The sequence below is a fragment of the Schistocerca nitens genome, chromosome 2 (genome assembly GCF_023898315.1).
Source record: "Schistocerca nitens isolate TAMUIC-IGC-003100 chromosome 2, iqSchNite1.1, whole genome shotgun sequence".
NCBI lineage: Eukaryota > Metazoa > Arthropoda > Insecta > Orthoptera > Acrididae > Schistocerca > Schistocerca nitens.
The window spans coordinates 969477322-969492486 of record NC_064615.1 but is presented as its reverse complement, the minus strand read 5'-3'; the positions used below and the strand labels follow the sequence as shown (position 1 = coordinate 969492486).

Here is a 15165-nt window from a genome sequence, read left to right as displayed (position 1 = left end):
CTCCAGGCAGTAAAACCGCTCCCAACTGCTTGGACAACCTCCTCCCGACCATCTCGGCGAGAGGAGGTCCTTCTGACCAGGTTGCGGATTGGGCATTGCCGGTTTAGCCACCGCTACCTGCTCTCCGGTGACCCAGCCCCGCATTGCCCTTGTGGTCAGGCATTAACAGTGCGCCATGTTTTATTGTCGTGTCCCCGCTTTAGTCAATCTCGTGTTGCCCTGTCCCTGCCATCTACTTTACCGGATATTTTAGCTGATGACGCTCGAGCAGCTGCTCGTGTTCTGCGTTTTATAACTTTGACTGGCTTGTCCAAAGACATCTAACCTTTTTACTTATTTTATCTACATCTTTGTTAGGTCTTTCTGGTGTCCCCCCCTCCCCTTGAGTTTTACTAGATTCCCTGTGCTCTAACAACAGTGACTGGCCGCTAATGACCTCAGTAGTTGAGCGCCCTTAAACCCCACAAAAAAAAAAAAAAAAACCCAATGCTTTAAAACCTGTACATTATCCTTACATTAGTGACATATGAATCACTGTTAGAACACTTTTATGACATGCAGACACTGCATGCTATTTTCAATTTACTACTAAACCTACTCTGGGACTTGCGTCTTCACACAAATTGACTTCACAACTTGCAGGCCACCAATTCACTTAGAACACACTATAGTAATCCTAGATCTAGTATAGTATTAGTACTTCCAATTTTTTCACCTATTTCTGTACTCATATCAACTGTTATCTTCTTTCTCAAAGCACTTGGTGGTGTTTCATGTGCAAGAGGCACGCTGCTGTTGCACTGATATTTATGTGAATTTTCTACAGTTTTCTGGTGTTGATTTTCTTTGAACTTAAGTTTATTGATAACACTTCTTGGTTTTGTCATTATAGAAACACAGTTTACACCACACTAAAACTTCAGAGAAACGTCTTATTTACAAACAATAGCTACCAACAAGACATAGTTTTTCCAAGAAAAGAAAATTTGTTCACAAGTGCACCTGCAGACATTCGCCTATTGAAATGCACTGTAGCAGGTTAGTCAACATATGAAACAAACGTTACTCTACAAAGAGACAAAAAACACACAAACACACACATAAATACTCTGGAGATGGGAACTTGGCCTTCAATATATCGTCTCTTCCCGTTACCCACCAGGGGCCTCAACCTCTGCTAATTTCAAGTTGCTGCCCCTCGTACATCACTTGTCATTCAACAACATCTTTGCCTCTGTACTTCCTCCTCAACTGACATCTCTGCCCAACCTCTTTGTCTTTACATATGTCTGCCTGTGTCTGTATATGTGCGGATGGGTGCATGTGTGTGCGTGCGTGTGTGCGCGCGCGCCTGTCAATGACTCGACACTTCACCTACCAGGTGAATAGTGTCATTATCTCCTAAATTATTTAAATTTCACACTCAAACAGATAGACTCAAAGTGGAAGCTAGAAACTAGGCATAAATAAAAATAGAATGAATACAAATTAGAGGAAAATATGTTTTACGTTCTGAAATAACTGCATTTGGAAGTATCTGAAGAGCTTGGGAGAATTGGGATGAAGAGAACAGGATTTTGAGAAAAGTTTGGATCATGATTGATTAACATAAGTAGCCTATATGTACTATTTGCTCATGGGTATTAAGCAGACCTCTGGACAGCTTAAATGACACAAAACTCAACCGATACAAGTTGCCACCCATTAACATTGGTGTAGTATCAGAAACTCTATATCACACTCCACTTAATATGAATACAACAATATTCTCTTTCCAAGTTTTCTTAAGTTAGATATTTCTGATGAGCTTCTGTTTTTACAGGGTGAATTGCCAACATGTCTTCCAATATTTCTCGATCGGCTTCGTAATGAAATAACTCGCTTAACTACTGTTAAAGCACTTACTAAAGTGGCAGGATCTCCTCTTCGTATTGATCTTCGCCCAATTATGGTAAGACAATTGTACATAGTTTTACAAAAAAATTTAATTTCATATTTTCTCATGTTTCAGTTGTTGAATGACATTTATGAAGTGAATTAAATGTAGTATTCACACATGCCTTGAAGCCATTTGGCACGGTGACAGGTGAGAGCTAGCTGAATTGATACAAATTGAAGGAATTCGATCAGTGCTGTCGTCTTTTCTCTTACTGCCACTTACCCTAACTTCATTAGCATACAGAACAGTGTAGCATGTTTGATTTTATGTATAAAAGCAGTGTGCCATGCAGTGATAACAACATAAAAAACACTCGGCACAGTGAATACAATGCACGTTGGCAACAAAAGTTGCAGTGTACACTGCATTGTATGTTGTCTTAATGCTGATAGCAGCCCAGACAGGTGAATAGAGGTCTAAAACCTTACACTGTCTTGTGACTTGGTAGTTCTGTTACTTCCATTAGTCACAGTGCTGAATATCTTCCTGGAATGTGCAGCTAATAGTTCAGAACACGTTAATAGCCCGTACAATTACAGGGTGTATGTGTTATAGTGGAAGTGGAAGATTAGGGAAAGTAAACATAACCTAGTGGATGTACACGATCACTAAAATGATCAGTGAGATCGTACCATAAACTGAAGGGGGGGGAAAAAAAAAAAAAACTCATCCACAAGTGAAGGTGAACCATCACTGTGCTCGGCTAGGGAAAGTGTACAGTAGCATATCATCCACTAGTGAAGGTGTACCATTGCTACTCCCAGGTTATTAAGCATCCAACAATGCTACCATGCATCAGCATTAATATAATTGTCATCAGCTCATTATTGTTATGTTATACAGCAGTGCAGTTATGGTTGACAGTAGTGCAGTTATGGTTCACATCGGTGCAACTACGGGTCAATCAGTGAAGTTCTACGAACATTTTAGAGTGGAATGGGAAAAAAACCTCAGTTACAATTCTGTCCTCGTGGACAGAGAAAAGTATGAGTCACTTATCAGCAATGCTAAATCACTAAAATCTGGATGAAAGAGGGACGGCAATGACTAAAAAGTTCAAGAGATATGAAGTGCTGGAAGTGAATGGAGTAACCAAATTAATAAAACTGAAGAAGGTAAGATTAAATACTATGTTCATGATTAACTTTATGATATTCTGCATAATGTTCATGTAATGACTGCCCACAGTGGTCAAAACTGAATGATGAAATCAAAGTTCCGTAATATACCATACACAATGTCCCAATTTATCTTAGTTTGTGTGAGCCTTTTTTACAAAAGCAAAAAGGTCAGAGTAAAGGAATAGTAGTGAAGCCAATGCTGTTCAAGGAGCTAAATTCCAGATGGAGATTACAAATTCATAATGGTTTTTCAGGCTCACTTCACTAAATTCGTTATTCTTAGACCACTGAAGTTCAAACAGCTGAAGAGGTATAGGATAACATCACTGACATTTTTACATTGTTACGTGCTCCCTCAGTATTGCAGTCTGACAATGGTAGAGAGTTCGTTAACAAAATAATGAGCAGCTTAACTGAACTATGGTCCAATTTTAAAATTGTTCATTGTAAACTTACACAATCAGAGCCAAGGCAGCGTAGAGCGAGCAAATCAAGACAGAAAATATGCTAACTACGTCGATGCGGGAACAAAACACCATGTAATGGAGCCTTGCATTAAGATTTGTCCAGCTAATGAAGAATAGCGCTGTACATTTTGGAATTAATAGATCTCCTTACGAAGCGATGTTCGGCTGCCCTCCTAAACATGCTGCGTCTTCAACAAGTTTACCTCCCGAAGCGTTGATGAAAGTTTACTCTGAGGATGACCTTGAAAATATAATTAATCGAGTGAGTATTAGCAATGACACAGGGACTGAAACATTGCAGAATAATGATCACAGTACATCTCCATTGCAAGAGGATAACATACAAACAGGAACAGAGGTTGAGAACAGTGAGAAAGAAAGAATTCCTGACAATAATGATTGATTTAAATGAGTCAGCTCATGCTATTAAAAAACACAGAACTGAAGTGTACAAGTGCCTATAAGAACAAGCGCAAAAAATGCAGCAGTGTTCAGATCACTGCTTTCCAACAGTGGGAAATGGCTGTACTGTGAGAGTTCCGGTCCTGACTTTGATAGAGGAAGAGGTGATGCTAGGTCTATCTTGGGAGTCATCCTTGAGACAACGGCTGATGACTTCTACTGAATTGGGATGAGAGATGGTGTGCTGAGCCAACTATAGGCTCAGTAATAAATTGTTTGTTTGTTAATAATTATGGAAGGGACGATACGATATGCCACTGCGGCTACAACTACAGAGTTTTGTTTCAGGTCCCAGTTCAGTAATTGCCGTCTTAGAATAATCTCAAAGAAGGAAGTTCCAGCAGAGAAAACTGTTGCCCTAAGGACAGTTGCAACATCTCAAGTCAGTGGAAAGTGGCCATGCAACTGCCAGCAAAATTGTCAGACTCTGAGATGCTTTTGCAAAAACAAAAATGTGTTGTGCAACTCAGAGTGCCATGGTGCACGTCCTTCTGCCAATAATTGTAGTAGTGGTAGTAGTAGTACAAGCTTGTGGGCTATCTGTTTTTGTATCTTTTCTTACGATATGTTGCAGTCTCTTTGAAAAGAGGTCATTAGTACCTAGATCTGACTATTTCAGGTGAAATTTTTGGAGTCCACAAATATTTTAAAGGTGTCTGTCAGCATTGCTTCTTTTTGGGAGGGGCTTTTATTTCGTAATAAGCGTTGTTATTTGAAGAATGGATATTCTGTTGGTTCTGTTAAAATAGATGATATTAACATATGTTCACTTATGATTTTGCCCACCTCTTCCTTAAAAACAGGATGACCTGTGCGTTATCTCGTGCAGTTACATTTGTCTTCAGCTAGAGAGACTGTGATTGAAATGTAATCAAAGAAAGTGGAAAACCCTTGAGTACATTCAGTTTTAACCCCATCTGGAATTCTATCAAGCTTCGATACAGTATAAGCCCACTCCACTTTAAATTGGTTTTCAGCAAGGGGTGAATTTTCAGTGATCAGTTGTGGGTATGGAACAATCCCCTATTATTGATATAGGTGGAAAAATAGAATACAGGATTTTGACATTCAACAAGATGTCAGTATGATGAGTATTAACTGTTGAATGTATTAAACATTGTTTTCATTAGAATGCTGCCTCTCCGTTGAACAGTGCTCAGAAACTACTTTCTTTAGTTTGTAAGCTTGTGCTGTGAAATGGTTTTCCACCTGACTTTCCCGTTGCGAATATAATTTTTATTATTGGAAGCCGTATCAAGTGTGTTTAATGTAAATACCAAAAATAAACATGACTACTTACATTTGACTAACAATATGTGTGTTTCACAGGGTGAAGCTATTCCTATCCTGGGCTCTTTCCTACGCAAAAACCAAAGAGCATTGAAACTAAGTACCTTGACTCTGCTGGATGTTCTAGTTCGAAACTATAGCAATGCTTTGAATAGCGAATTGTTGGACAAGGTAATATTAATTTTTATGATCAATACCATTGTTACGTAAGAATAGATTTTAATTACTGTTTCTTTTTCAGGTGATCGTTGAATTGTCTCCCTTGCTTAGTGAAGCTGACCTGCATATTGCTCAGCTTACTTTGACACTTCTCACTTCCATAGCTGAACTTCATCCAGCTGCTCTCACCAGAGTGTCTGATGCTATTTTACCTGAAATCCTTACTTTAGTCAAATCTCCACTTCTGCAAGGTTAGATGCTGTCTGATAAAGTAAAAGTACACCAATATGTGTGTATGCATGTTTATTTTAGTATACTTTGTAATGCATTTAAGTGGTATTTCAGCATATTAACATTTCTTTTGTAGCTGCTGCTTTTTGGTATTTTTATCTATACTGTTTCTCTGTGTCATTGTTTCTGTATTTCTGACATTACTTTCTCTTCCTCTTGCGCGCGCTCACATCTTTTATTGTAGTGCCATTTTCATGTTTATGACAACTCCCCTAAAAGTTGATTGGTTTCTCTCTGCTACTTAGCTCATTACTTAACAAGTGCCATATGTAACCCATAACTTGTTTGAACAGTGTCTATAGTTTCCTATTGTTATGACAGTCACACTCTCAGCTGTTGGGCAACTCTACAGTAGTGACTTGTGATGTACTAGCTTGCTTACTGATCTGAAATAAGCCTGAATATATGGAAGGGATTCAATAGTGACTTTACTGCATGCCTATGCCACTCGTAACTTACTCTCCTCAACTTACCAGCCACTGGTGGATGATTGTTATGGTCTTGTAGAAATAAGGAATAATAATAGCCATACATTTTACAGCCTCTGACCAGCCGCAATCCCACATCCACTTCAATGATGGATCGTCTAAAAGATTGTCTCCTAGTAGCAATATTATGAACAGGAAAGTTGCTACTCACCATTGAGCAGAGATGCTGAGTCGCAGATAGGCACAACAGAAAGACTCTCACAATTAAAGCTTTCGACCATTAAGGCTTTCATCAGCAATATACACACACACACACACACACACACACACACACACACACACACACACACAAAGTGCAGTCTCAGGCAACTGAAACCACACAGCGAGCAGCAACACCAGTGCATGATGAGAGTGGCGATTGAGTGGGGGTAAGGGGAGGGAGAGTATGGTGGGGGTGGTGGACAATGAAGTGCTGCAGTTCAGGCGGAGGGCAAGGGAGAGGTGGGGTGGGAAGGGGGGGGGTAATGGAAAAGGAGAGAAATAAAGACTGGGTGTGATGGTGGAATGACAGCTGTGTAGTGCTGGAATGGGAACAGGGAAGGGACTGGATGGGTGAGGACAGTGACTAACGAAGGTTGAGGCCAGGAGGGTTATGGGAACATAGAATGTATTGCAGGGAAAGTTCCCACCTGTGCAAATCAGAAAAGCTGGTGTTGGTGGGAAGGATCCATATGGCACAGGCTGTGAAGAAGTCATTTAAATGAAGGATGTCATGTTTGGCAGCACGCTCAGCAACAGGGTGGTCCACTTATTCTTGGCCACAGTTTGTCGGTGGCCGTTCATGCGGATAGACAGCTTGTTGGTTGTCATGCCTACGTAGAATGTAGCACAGTGGTTGCAGCCGTCAGGACTGGAGGAGGTGGCGGTGAGAGGATATATGAACAGGTCTTGCATCTAGGTCTATTATTGGGGTATGAGGTAAGGGATTGGGAGTAGGAGTTGTGTAAGGATGGACAAGTGTATTGTGTAGGTTTGGTGGATAGTGGAATACCATTGTGTGAGGAGTGGGAAGGATAGTAGGCAGGACATTTCTCATTTCAGGACACAATGAAAGGTAGTTGAAACCCTGGTGGAGAATGTAAATCTGTTGCTGCAGTCCTGAGCGATACTGAGCTATGAGGGGAATGCTGGTCTGTGGGACTTTGGGAGGTGGTGGGAGACTGGAAAGATGCGGTGCAGGATATTTGTTTCTGTACAAGGTTGTGAGGATAATTATGGTCAGTGAAGGCTTAAGTGACACCCTCGGTATATTTCGAGAGGGATAGCTTAGCTTGTCACTGCAGATGCGACGACCATGGGTGGCTTGGCTGTACTGAAGGGGCTGCTTGGTATGGAACGCGTAGCAGTTGTCGAAGTGGAGGTATTGCTGGTGGTTAGTATGTTTGATATGGGTGGAGGTACTGATGTTGACGTCCACCTCAAAAATGGCTACATGTAGGAAGGTGGCTTGTTGGGTTGAATAGGACCATGTGAAGCAAGTGGGGGAGAAGTTGTTGAGGTTTTGGAGGAATGTGGAGGTGTCATCAGTGAATCTGAACCTGGTGAGGGGTTTAGGATTCTAGGTTTTTTGGTAGGATTCCTGTAGATGGCCCATGAATAGATTGGCATAGGATGGTGCCATGTGGGTGCCCATGGCTGTACCCCAGATTTGTTTGTAGGTAATGCTTTCAAAGGAGAAGTAATTGTGGGTGAGGACATAGTGTGTCATAGCAACTAGGAAGGAGGGTGCTGGTTTGGAATCTGTCGGGCATTGGGAAAGGTAGTGTTCAATAACGATAAGGCCATGGGCTTCAGGAATGTTAGTGTACAGGGAGGTGGCATCAATAGTGACGAGCAGGTCACCGTGTGGTAAAGGGACAGGAACTGTGGAAAGTCAGTGGAGGAAATGGTTGGTATCTTTTATATAGGAGGATAGGTTTTGGGTAATAGGTTGAAGGTGCTGGTCTGTGAACGCAGAGGTTCTGTCAATGGCGGCACAGTAACCGGCCACAATGGGGCATCCTGGGTGGTTAGGTTTATTGACTTATGAGGCATGTAGAAGGTGGTAGTCCAGGTGAGTAGAGAGGTGCACTCTGGGGAGAGGTTCTGGGATGGACCTAAGGATTTGAGTAGTGGCTGGAGATCATGCTGGATTTCTGGAATGGGGTCACTGTGGCAATGTTTGTAGGTGGAAGTATCTGACAGCTGGTGGAGTCCTTCTGCCAGTTAATCCTTTCGGTTCAAAAGAACGGTGTTTGGGATTTTGTCTGCAGGTAGGATTATAAGGCCGAGATCAGTTTTTAGACGGTGGACTGCAGTTCTTAATGCGGATGTAAGGTTCGTTTGCATGTTGTGGGATTTGGTGAATCAGTCCTTTCCAAAGGTCTCACCATTTTGCTCCAGTTCCAAATTCAATCATGCTGGGCTTGTTAAAGACCTTCTCTCCTTGCTTTGGTCCCTACAATGGAAACACTTTTTCGCCACCAACCCTACCTATCAGACTCAACCGAAGACCAATATTGAACCTTGCCTAACTCAGTTCACTCCTCCGTCCAACTGTAATCCACCGCCACTGCCCCCAAACTGTTAACTTTCCAGAATTTCTTAACCTCGAACCTTGCATCACCATCATTCCCCAAATCCCTCAACTTGCAAACCAACCTTACATCCACAGAAAGAACTGCATTACACCATCTAAAAACTGATCCCGACCTTATAAGCCTACCTGCGGACAAAGGTTTGTACAATGGCTTATGTAAAAACAAATCTCCTGTGCCTTATCTTTCCAGTCTCCTACCACATCCCAAGGTTCGTGCTATTGACTGACTACATCACGTCCTATGCTTGGAATGTCTGCTGTTGTTGGCTGGCGAGATCACATGACACGAGCTATGATTGGCCAAAAAAATTCATTGCTATCCTAATTTCAATGCTTAAACTAATGTGTTGTTTGGTGGAATCTGTATTCGTACTTTCACAACACAAAAAAATGCATTATAGACATTGCGGTATGTTAAAGACCTTTCCAAAATGAAGATTTTTTTTTTGCTGGGTATCATTTCCTAAAGTGCCATTACATTCTCTGCCGGTGTATAAAATATTTACCATTCAAAGGATTGATAAGTTTCACAGTTCCGAGGGAAAGTATGCTGTTACCTGACACACAAAATGTGTATTTTACCTGAGAAGAACAGTATTTTTCACCAGAAATCCATAAAAAATCAAGGAATTTTTTTCCTTGTCCACGTATAAACTGTGAACTGATAAAAACCAAATGTAAAATATCTTCCAAACCACACACAAGTAAGTGCTTCTTTGGACAAACTTCGTGGCACATGTGCTTGCCTGGGGGGGGGGGGGGGGGGGGATGAATTTGGTGAGGTAAACACTTTCTTCATAGTATTGATGTTCTCTACAGCAACAGACTTATGCGAATACTCGTCTGGAGGTTTCTCTGTGCACTTCTTGTTTTGAGCAAACTGTGTGTTTACCCATTGGCATACCTTTCTTTCAGTGTTCGCTCTCAGTGATATTTGTAAAATGCTTCCCATTGATTTGTAAACAACTCCCATTATCAGAGTGGCTTCCTCTGGCAGCTTTCTTCTGTTTAGTGGCATCATATTTTAAATTGATCTTGACAGAGACAGGCAAAACTCAGCTTATGGTCACTTTTCGCCTTGTGTCAGCCTAGAGAACATGAGCACTTACAATGCTCATGTGCAGTGTGTGGAAAAAGAACCTTCTGCACAGTTTCACTCCTTCACATTGATTTAGTGGAACTCAAGAGTATATAAGTGCAGTCAGTTGGCCCCATACTAGAGTTTTATTCTGCAGCACTTTGTGGTTTCTTTCACATGTTCTTCTGCTGGATTTCTCCAATTCATGTGGCATTACAGGTAGCATAAAAAAATTCTTTCATAACACCATTTCCTGGCAAGCGTTTCACCAATGGAGATAAACTAAAATTCTCCTTATTTCATTGTGCTCCGTAGTTTTGGTACGTTGCACCTTTTCTTATGAACAGTGCCAGATGTGGTTATTCCATAGCTATAAAGCCAGAGCAGAAGGTTTGGGCTCAAATATTGATTGTCAACATGAAATGTGTGTGTGTGTGTGTGTGTGTGTGTGTGTGTGTGTGTGTGTGTGTGTGTGTGTGTGTGTGTGTGTGTGTCCTCCCTCTTTCATGAGTGTTGCCACTATGTCACCACTCTCTGTTAGTTGTGCAAGACCATTTTTTGTCAGTTGCTCAGCAGAAATGTTTTGTTCCAAACTTTTTTGTTTGAACAGAATATCCTGTGAAAGATAATTGCCTTTTGAACAATAATAGGCTTCTGGCATGGAGAGGTATTGATATGGATGAAGTATGCTGTGGAATGTTGCATGAACTTTATTAACATTTCAAATTTTGAATAACTTTTCTCCTATGTTACTGGTTCAGTTGACTGAAAGCACTCTCAAAGTTAACAAGATACAGTCTGTAGACATAAGTTTGCTGAAAAGTTAAAGTACATTTGCAAATGAATAATCATTAATTCTCATTATTTTCACACGAACTGTTAGCAGACAACTAACAGTGAAGGAATACAGCTCCTTAAATCTTATTTCTTTCCACCTTGACACTGCACTGATTTTGACATATTTACTGTGGTGTAAAAATGTCTGGTAGTTTCATCTGCTACAGATTTCAACAGGTGTTCTGTTACAAATCTTGGGAAAATTCTTGTATCTTGAACTAATTCACACTTGTCTGCTGAAGCTGAACCACCAAGCGTGTCCACAAGTGGACGAAAATCACTTCTTCTAGCATAATGTGTTGCTCAAGTATGCACTTTTCCACCCAGCAGTCTGATATGACTTTCAGGTGCTTCAGATTCAGAAACATTTTCATCTCTTGCAGAATCAGGCAGATGGGTACACACAGCTAAGGACTGTTACCTTGAGATTCTGTTGGAAGATTTATCACTGTCATCACAATTGAAGAATTCAGTCTCAGTGTCACTTCCAGTGAGAATCTCAGAGTTCTTCTTTGCAGGACATGGCAGTGTACCATATTCTTTGCATAAATCAATCTTAGTCACTAGCCAGTAACTTAAAATAGAGATGAGAAAAACAACAAACAGGCACAGAAAATCTAATAGACATGCTGGATGTTGTGCATCTTGACACGGAAATATGGCTCTCTGCGTTTGAATATTTGGAATGTGAACTAACATGAGCAGCTGTGTGTTTCAACTTGTATAGAGCACACACAAAGTTAACAAGGTAAATTCATCGCTAAAGCACCTGCTTTAAGGAGCAGTGGTGCATATACACAGGACAGTAACATCAGCACATGTTAATACATTTAGGAAAGTCTGCAATAGGCCTCATATTTTAGTAATCCGTTTGCAAGCTGAACATATTAAAAGTTTGATATTGTTTCAGAGTAACTGCATTTTGTTTCATTTCTTACTATCATTTATCTTTTTATCTGTATTTGCATGGAAAGTACCTGCATGACAGTGAATGTGTGGACAGTATTTACTGTGTGTCTTGTTTGGAAATAAATTTGTCTCATTTATGTAAAGTTCTTGTTGACAACATTCGTCCTAAAGTGTACTTTTAGTATGGCTTGGTTCCTTGTCGGGTTTGCTTTTGTGTCAATGTTAGTTGTATGTTAATAGTGATACAGCACAGTATGAATAGGTTTGCTGATAGAGTGGATGTAAATATGAATGTAAAGAGGGGTAGAAAGATACTACGGCTTAATAAGTGCAACAAGAAACAGATTTTAGGTTACCAAAGGGGTCAAAATCAAAAATTCATCTCGGATACTGAAAATCTTGTGACTAAATGGATGAAGTGTAAGAGAATTCTACAAAACGTATAAAGTTTTGGTCCTGTTAAATGAGTGAACAGATCAAAGCCATTTGTCCACACTCGACAATAAAGGCATCAAAATTAAGGATGACAGAGAGAAGGCCAGAATGCTAAATTCCTTTTTCTGAAACTATTTCACTGAGGAAAATTGTTCTACAGTTCCTTCTTTCAGTTGTATGAATGTCAAAATTGCAGATATTAAAATAAATGACTGCAGGACAAAAATCAACAGAAATCGTTAAACAGAGGAAAGGTGACTGGACTTAATGCCTTTACAGTTACAGAATATGCAGACTGGTGGAATGAAGCATTTCTAGTGATTACAAAATAGCACAGGTCATTCTCGTTTCCTAGAATGATCATCAAACAGGTGTATATCACTGATATCAGTTGGTTGTAGAATGCATAAAACAAGTTTTATGGTTGTGTATAATAATCTCCCGAGAGATGTAAAATCTCCTAGGAAATCTCTGTGGGATTCAACAGGGATTCTGCAAACAAGAATAACATGAAATGCAGTTAGTTCTATTTGTCCATGAGACCCAGAAGGCAGTAGATAATGGTGCCCAGGTTCATGCCATGTTCCTTGACTGATGGAAAGTGTTAGATACAGTTCTGTTCTATCACCCAATGAACAAAACCCAATCATACAGAAAATCAAGCTTTGTGATTGGGCTAAAGAGTTCCTAACAAATAGAACACAGAATGTTGATACTTAATGGAGAGAAATTTTCACATGAAAAGTAACTTAAGATGTACCCCAAAGGAGTGGTGGACCATTATCTTCACTGTATACACAGTCAAGTCACACTAATGTGACCACAGCCTATATCAGATGTCAGCATGCAAGAACCACTCACAGCAGCACTAGCAGTAGAGGGTACATAAAGTGTCAGGGAGATGCGGAAATGATGCAGTTGTTGTTGTAATGTGAGAATGAAATAATTTATCTGGATGGAAGAATTTCTGAAACAGCTGAGTTCGTAAACTGTTCACATGGCACCATAGTTGACAAAGTCTGGGATTTACATGCCAGTACTGCAACTGAATATCAACTGAGTGGCAACAGGTGGCATTTCAGATGAATCACTTTTTATACTCCATCAGACAGATTGCCGTTGGCAGGTATGGCATGAAACATCTAGAAACAAACATTCTACACAACAGTGTTTGGAAGCTTCCAGGATGGAGGGCCTTACCTGCATGCTCTAGCCATTATGGAATAGCATGTACCAGTGGGGCAAAGCAACATGCTTTGCAGCTCACATTGTACGTGTGTGGTTTGAAGAGCACCATGCTGAGCTTGCTGTACTTCCCTGGCCACCAAATGCCCCGAATTTAAACTCAATTAAGACTCTGTGGGACCACCTTGATCAAGCTATTCGTGCCATGGATCCTCAATTGAGGACCATGGCACTGGAGATGGCATGGCTCCATATCCCTGTCAGTACCTTCTAGACCCTCATTGACTTATTTCCTGCACATCTCATGGATTGTTATACAGGCTTTTGATAGGTTGTCACATTAATGTGATGGGACAGTGGATATATATTTATATATGGCCTACTGGGTAACATCGGAAACTCCATGGGTCTGTACGCGCTGATGGTGCTGTTTTCTTTTGAGCATTTGCAGGACTTCAAAACTATAATGAAATGCAGGTAGACCTGCAGAGGATCGACACTTGATTGCGGTAGTTAACCGTCAACGTATAAAAATGTAACATATTGTGCATAAATGGGTAAAAGGACCTGTTATTTATTGTATGTTTACACAGTTGCTGAACAAGCACTAGAAACATTCACTCCATTAAATATCTTAGAATATTCGACATCAGCAATTTAAAGTGGAATGACCACATAAAACAAATCACAGGAAAGATAAATGCCAGACTGAGATTCGTTGGAAGAATCCTCAGGAAGTGTAATTGAATTTTGCACATCAGTCTGGGAACAGAGGAAATAGAGAAGCTCCAAAAAAGAGCAATGTATTTCATCACAGGTTTGTTTAGGAAGCGCAAAAACATCAAGGAAATACTCATCCAGCTCCAGTGGCAAGCTTTACAAGAGAGCCATTTTACATCGAGGTGAGGTTTCCCACTAAAATTCTTTGTGCATACTTCCTAGAATACACAGCCAATGTATTACTTCCACCTACATATGTCTTATGAAAAGACTATGAAAGGAAAGGTAGAGAGAGATTTGAACTCGCATGAAATCTTCTCAACACTCATTCTTTGCGCGCACAATTCATGAGTAGAAAAAGGAAGGGGGAAGTGAAAGTAATACATACTTTCCGCCACATCACGTACATGTGAGTTTGAGCTATCCTTACTTTTTTTCTGTAGATACAATTTACTCTCTATCTCTAATTGGAACTAACTTTTTAGTGCATTTTCTGTGCTTAGTAAAACAGAGTTAGAAATCAGATTAACTAGTATAAAAGGTGAAAATGTCACTTCAGATTGATGCAAATTTCCAAGCTTTTGGCAATACCCTCAGATGCTTATATGTAGAAAGCAACAGACTGTTAGACATTCTGGGAATCCACAGAAGATATACTGATGCTCACAGTGATCAGAGGTTACATTTTAGCATCATTTTGCTCATAACAATGTACAGGATGTTGCATATTGTCTGTAATTTCTCGGTATTAAATGCCCTTTTTGGAGCATTGCTAAATGAGTAGTGGATATCTCTGTCAGTAGTAAATGTGTGTGTCCTCGATGACTGAAACACAGTAAATTGAAACTTGCACTGGAATCTGTGTACTTGCACTGGAATCTGTGTGTATTCAAGGAAGGTCAAAGGCTTATTCTTGAGGCTCAGTTTGCTTGCCACAGATTTTTCTAGATTTCTATATTTTATGAGGAACAGCTATTGGAAATGGTACAAATATTGTCCCACAGTTACTGCAGTATTCACATGGAATATTATAAACACATGCGTCTCTAAGAGTATGAATGTTCTTCACAGGTTGCAACATCTTATTGTATTAAACTGCCAAAAATTAATTTTAATCCATTGTCTGTGATGTGTTCTGTTTTATTGAATATTATGTAAAAGGAAGCAGTGACGTGTGATGATAATTCTGTTGTGTTGACTGAACAA

General features: G+C 40.2%; 1 protein-coding gene across 1 annotated transcript in view; it reads left to right on the top strand.

The window, feature by feature from the left end:
* LOC126237296 (cullin-associated NEDD8-dissociated protein 1) overlaps window positions 1-15165 on the top strand; it is a 165061-nt gene that overhangs the window by 80046 nt on the left and 69850 nt on the right. The window contains exons 12-14 of the mRNA XM_049947252.1: window positions 1823-1951; window positions 5319-5450; window positions 5521-5689. Coding sequence (XP_049803209.1) covers window positions 1823-1951; window positions 5319-5450; window positions 5521-5689 — 430 coding nt within the window. The remainder of the gene's footprint in view (window positions 1-1822; window positions 1952-5318; window positions 5451-5520; window positions 5690-15165) is intronic.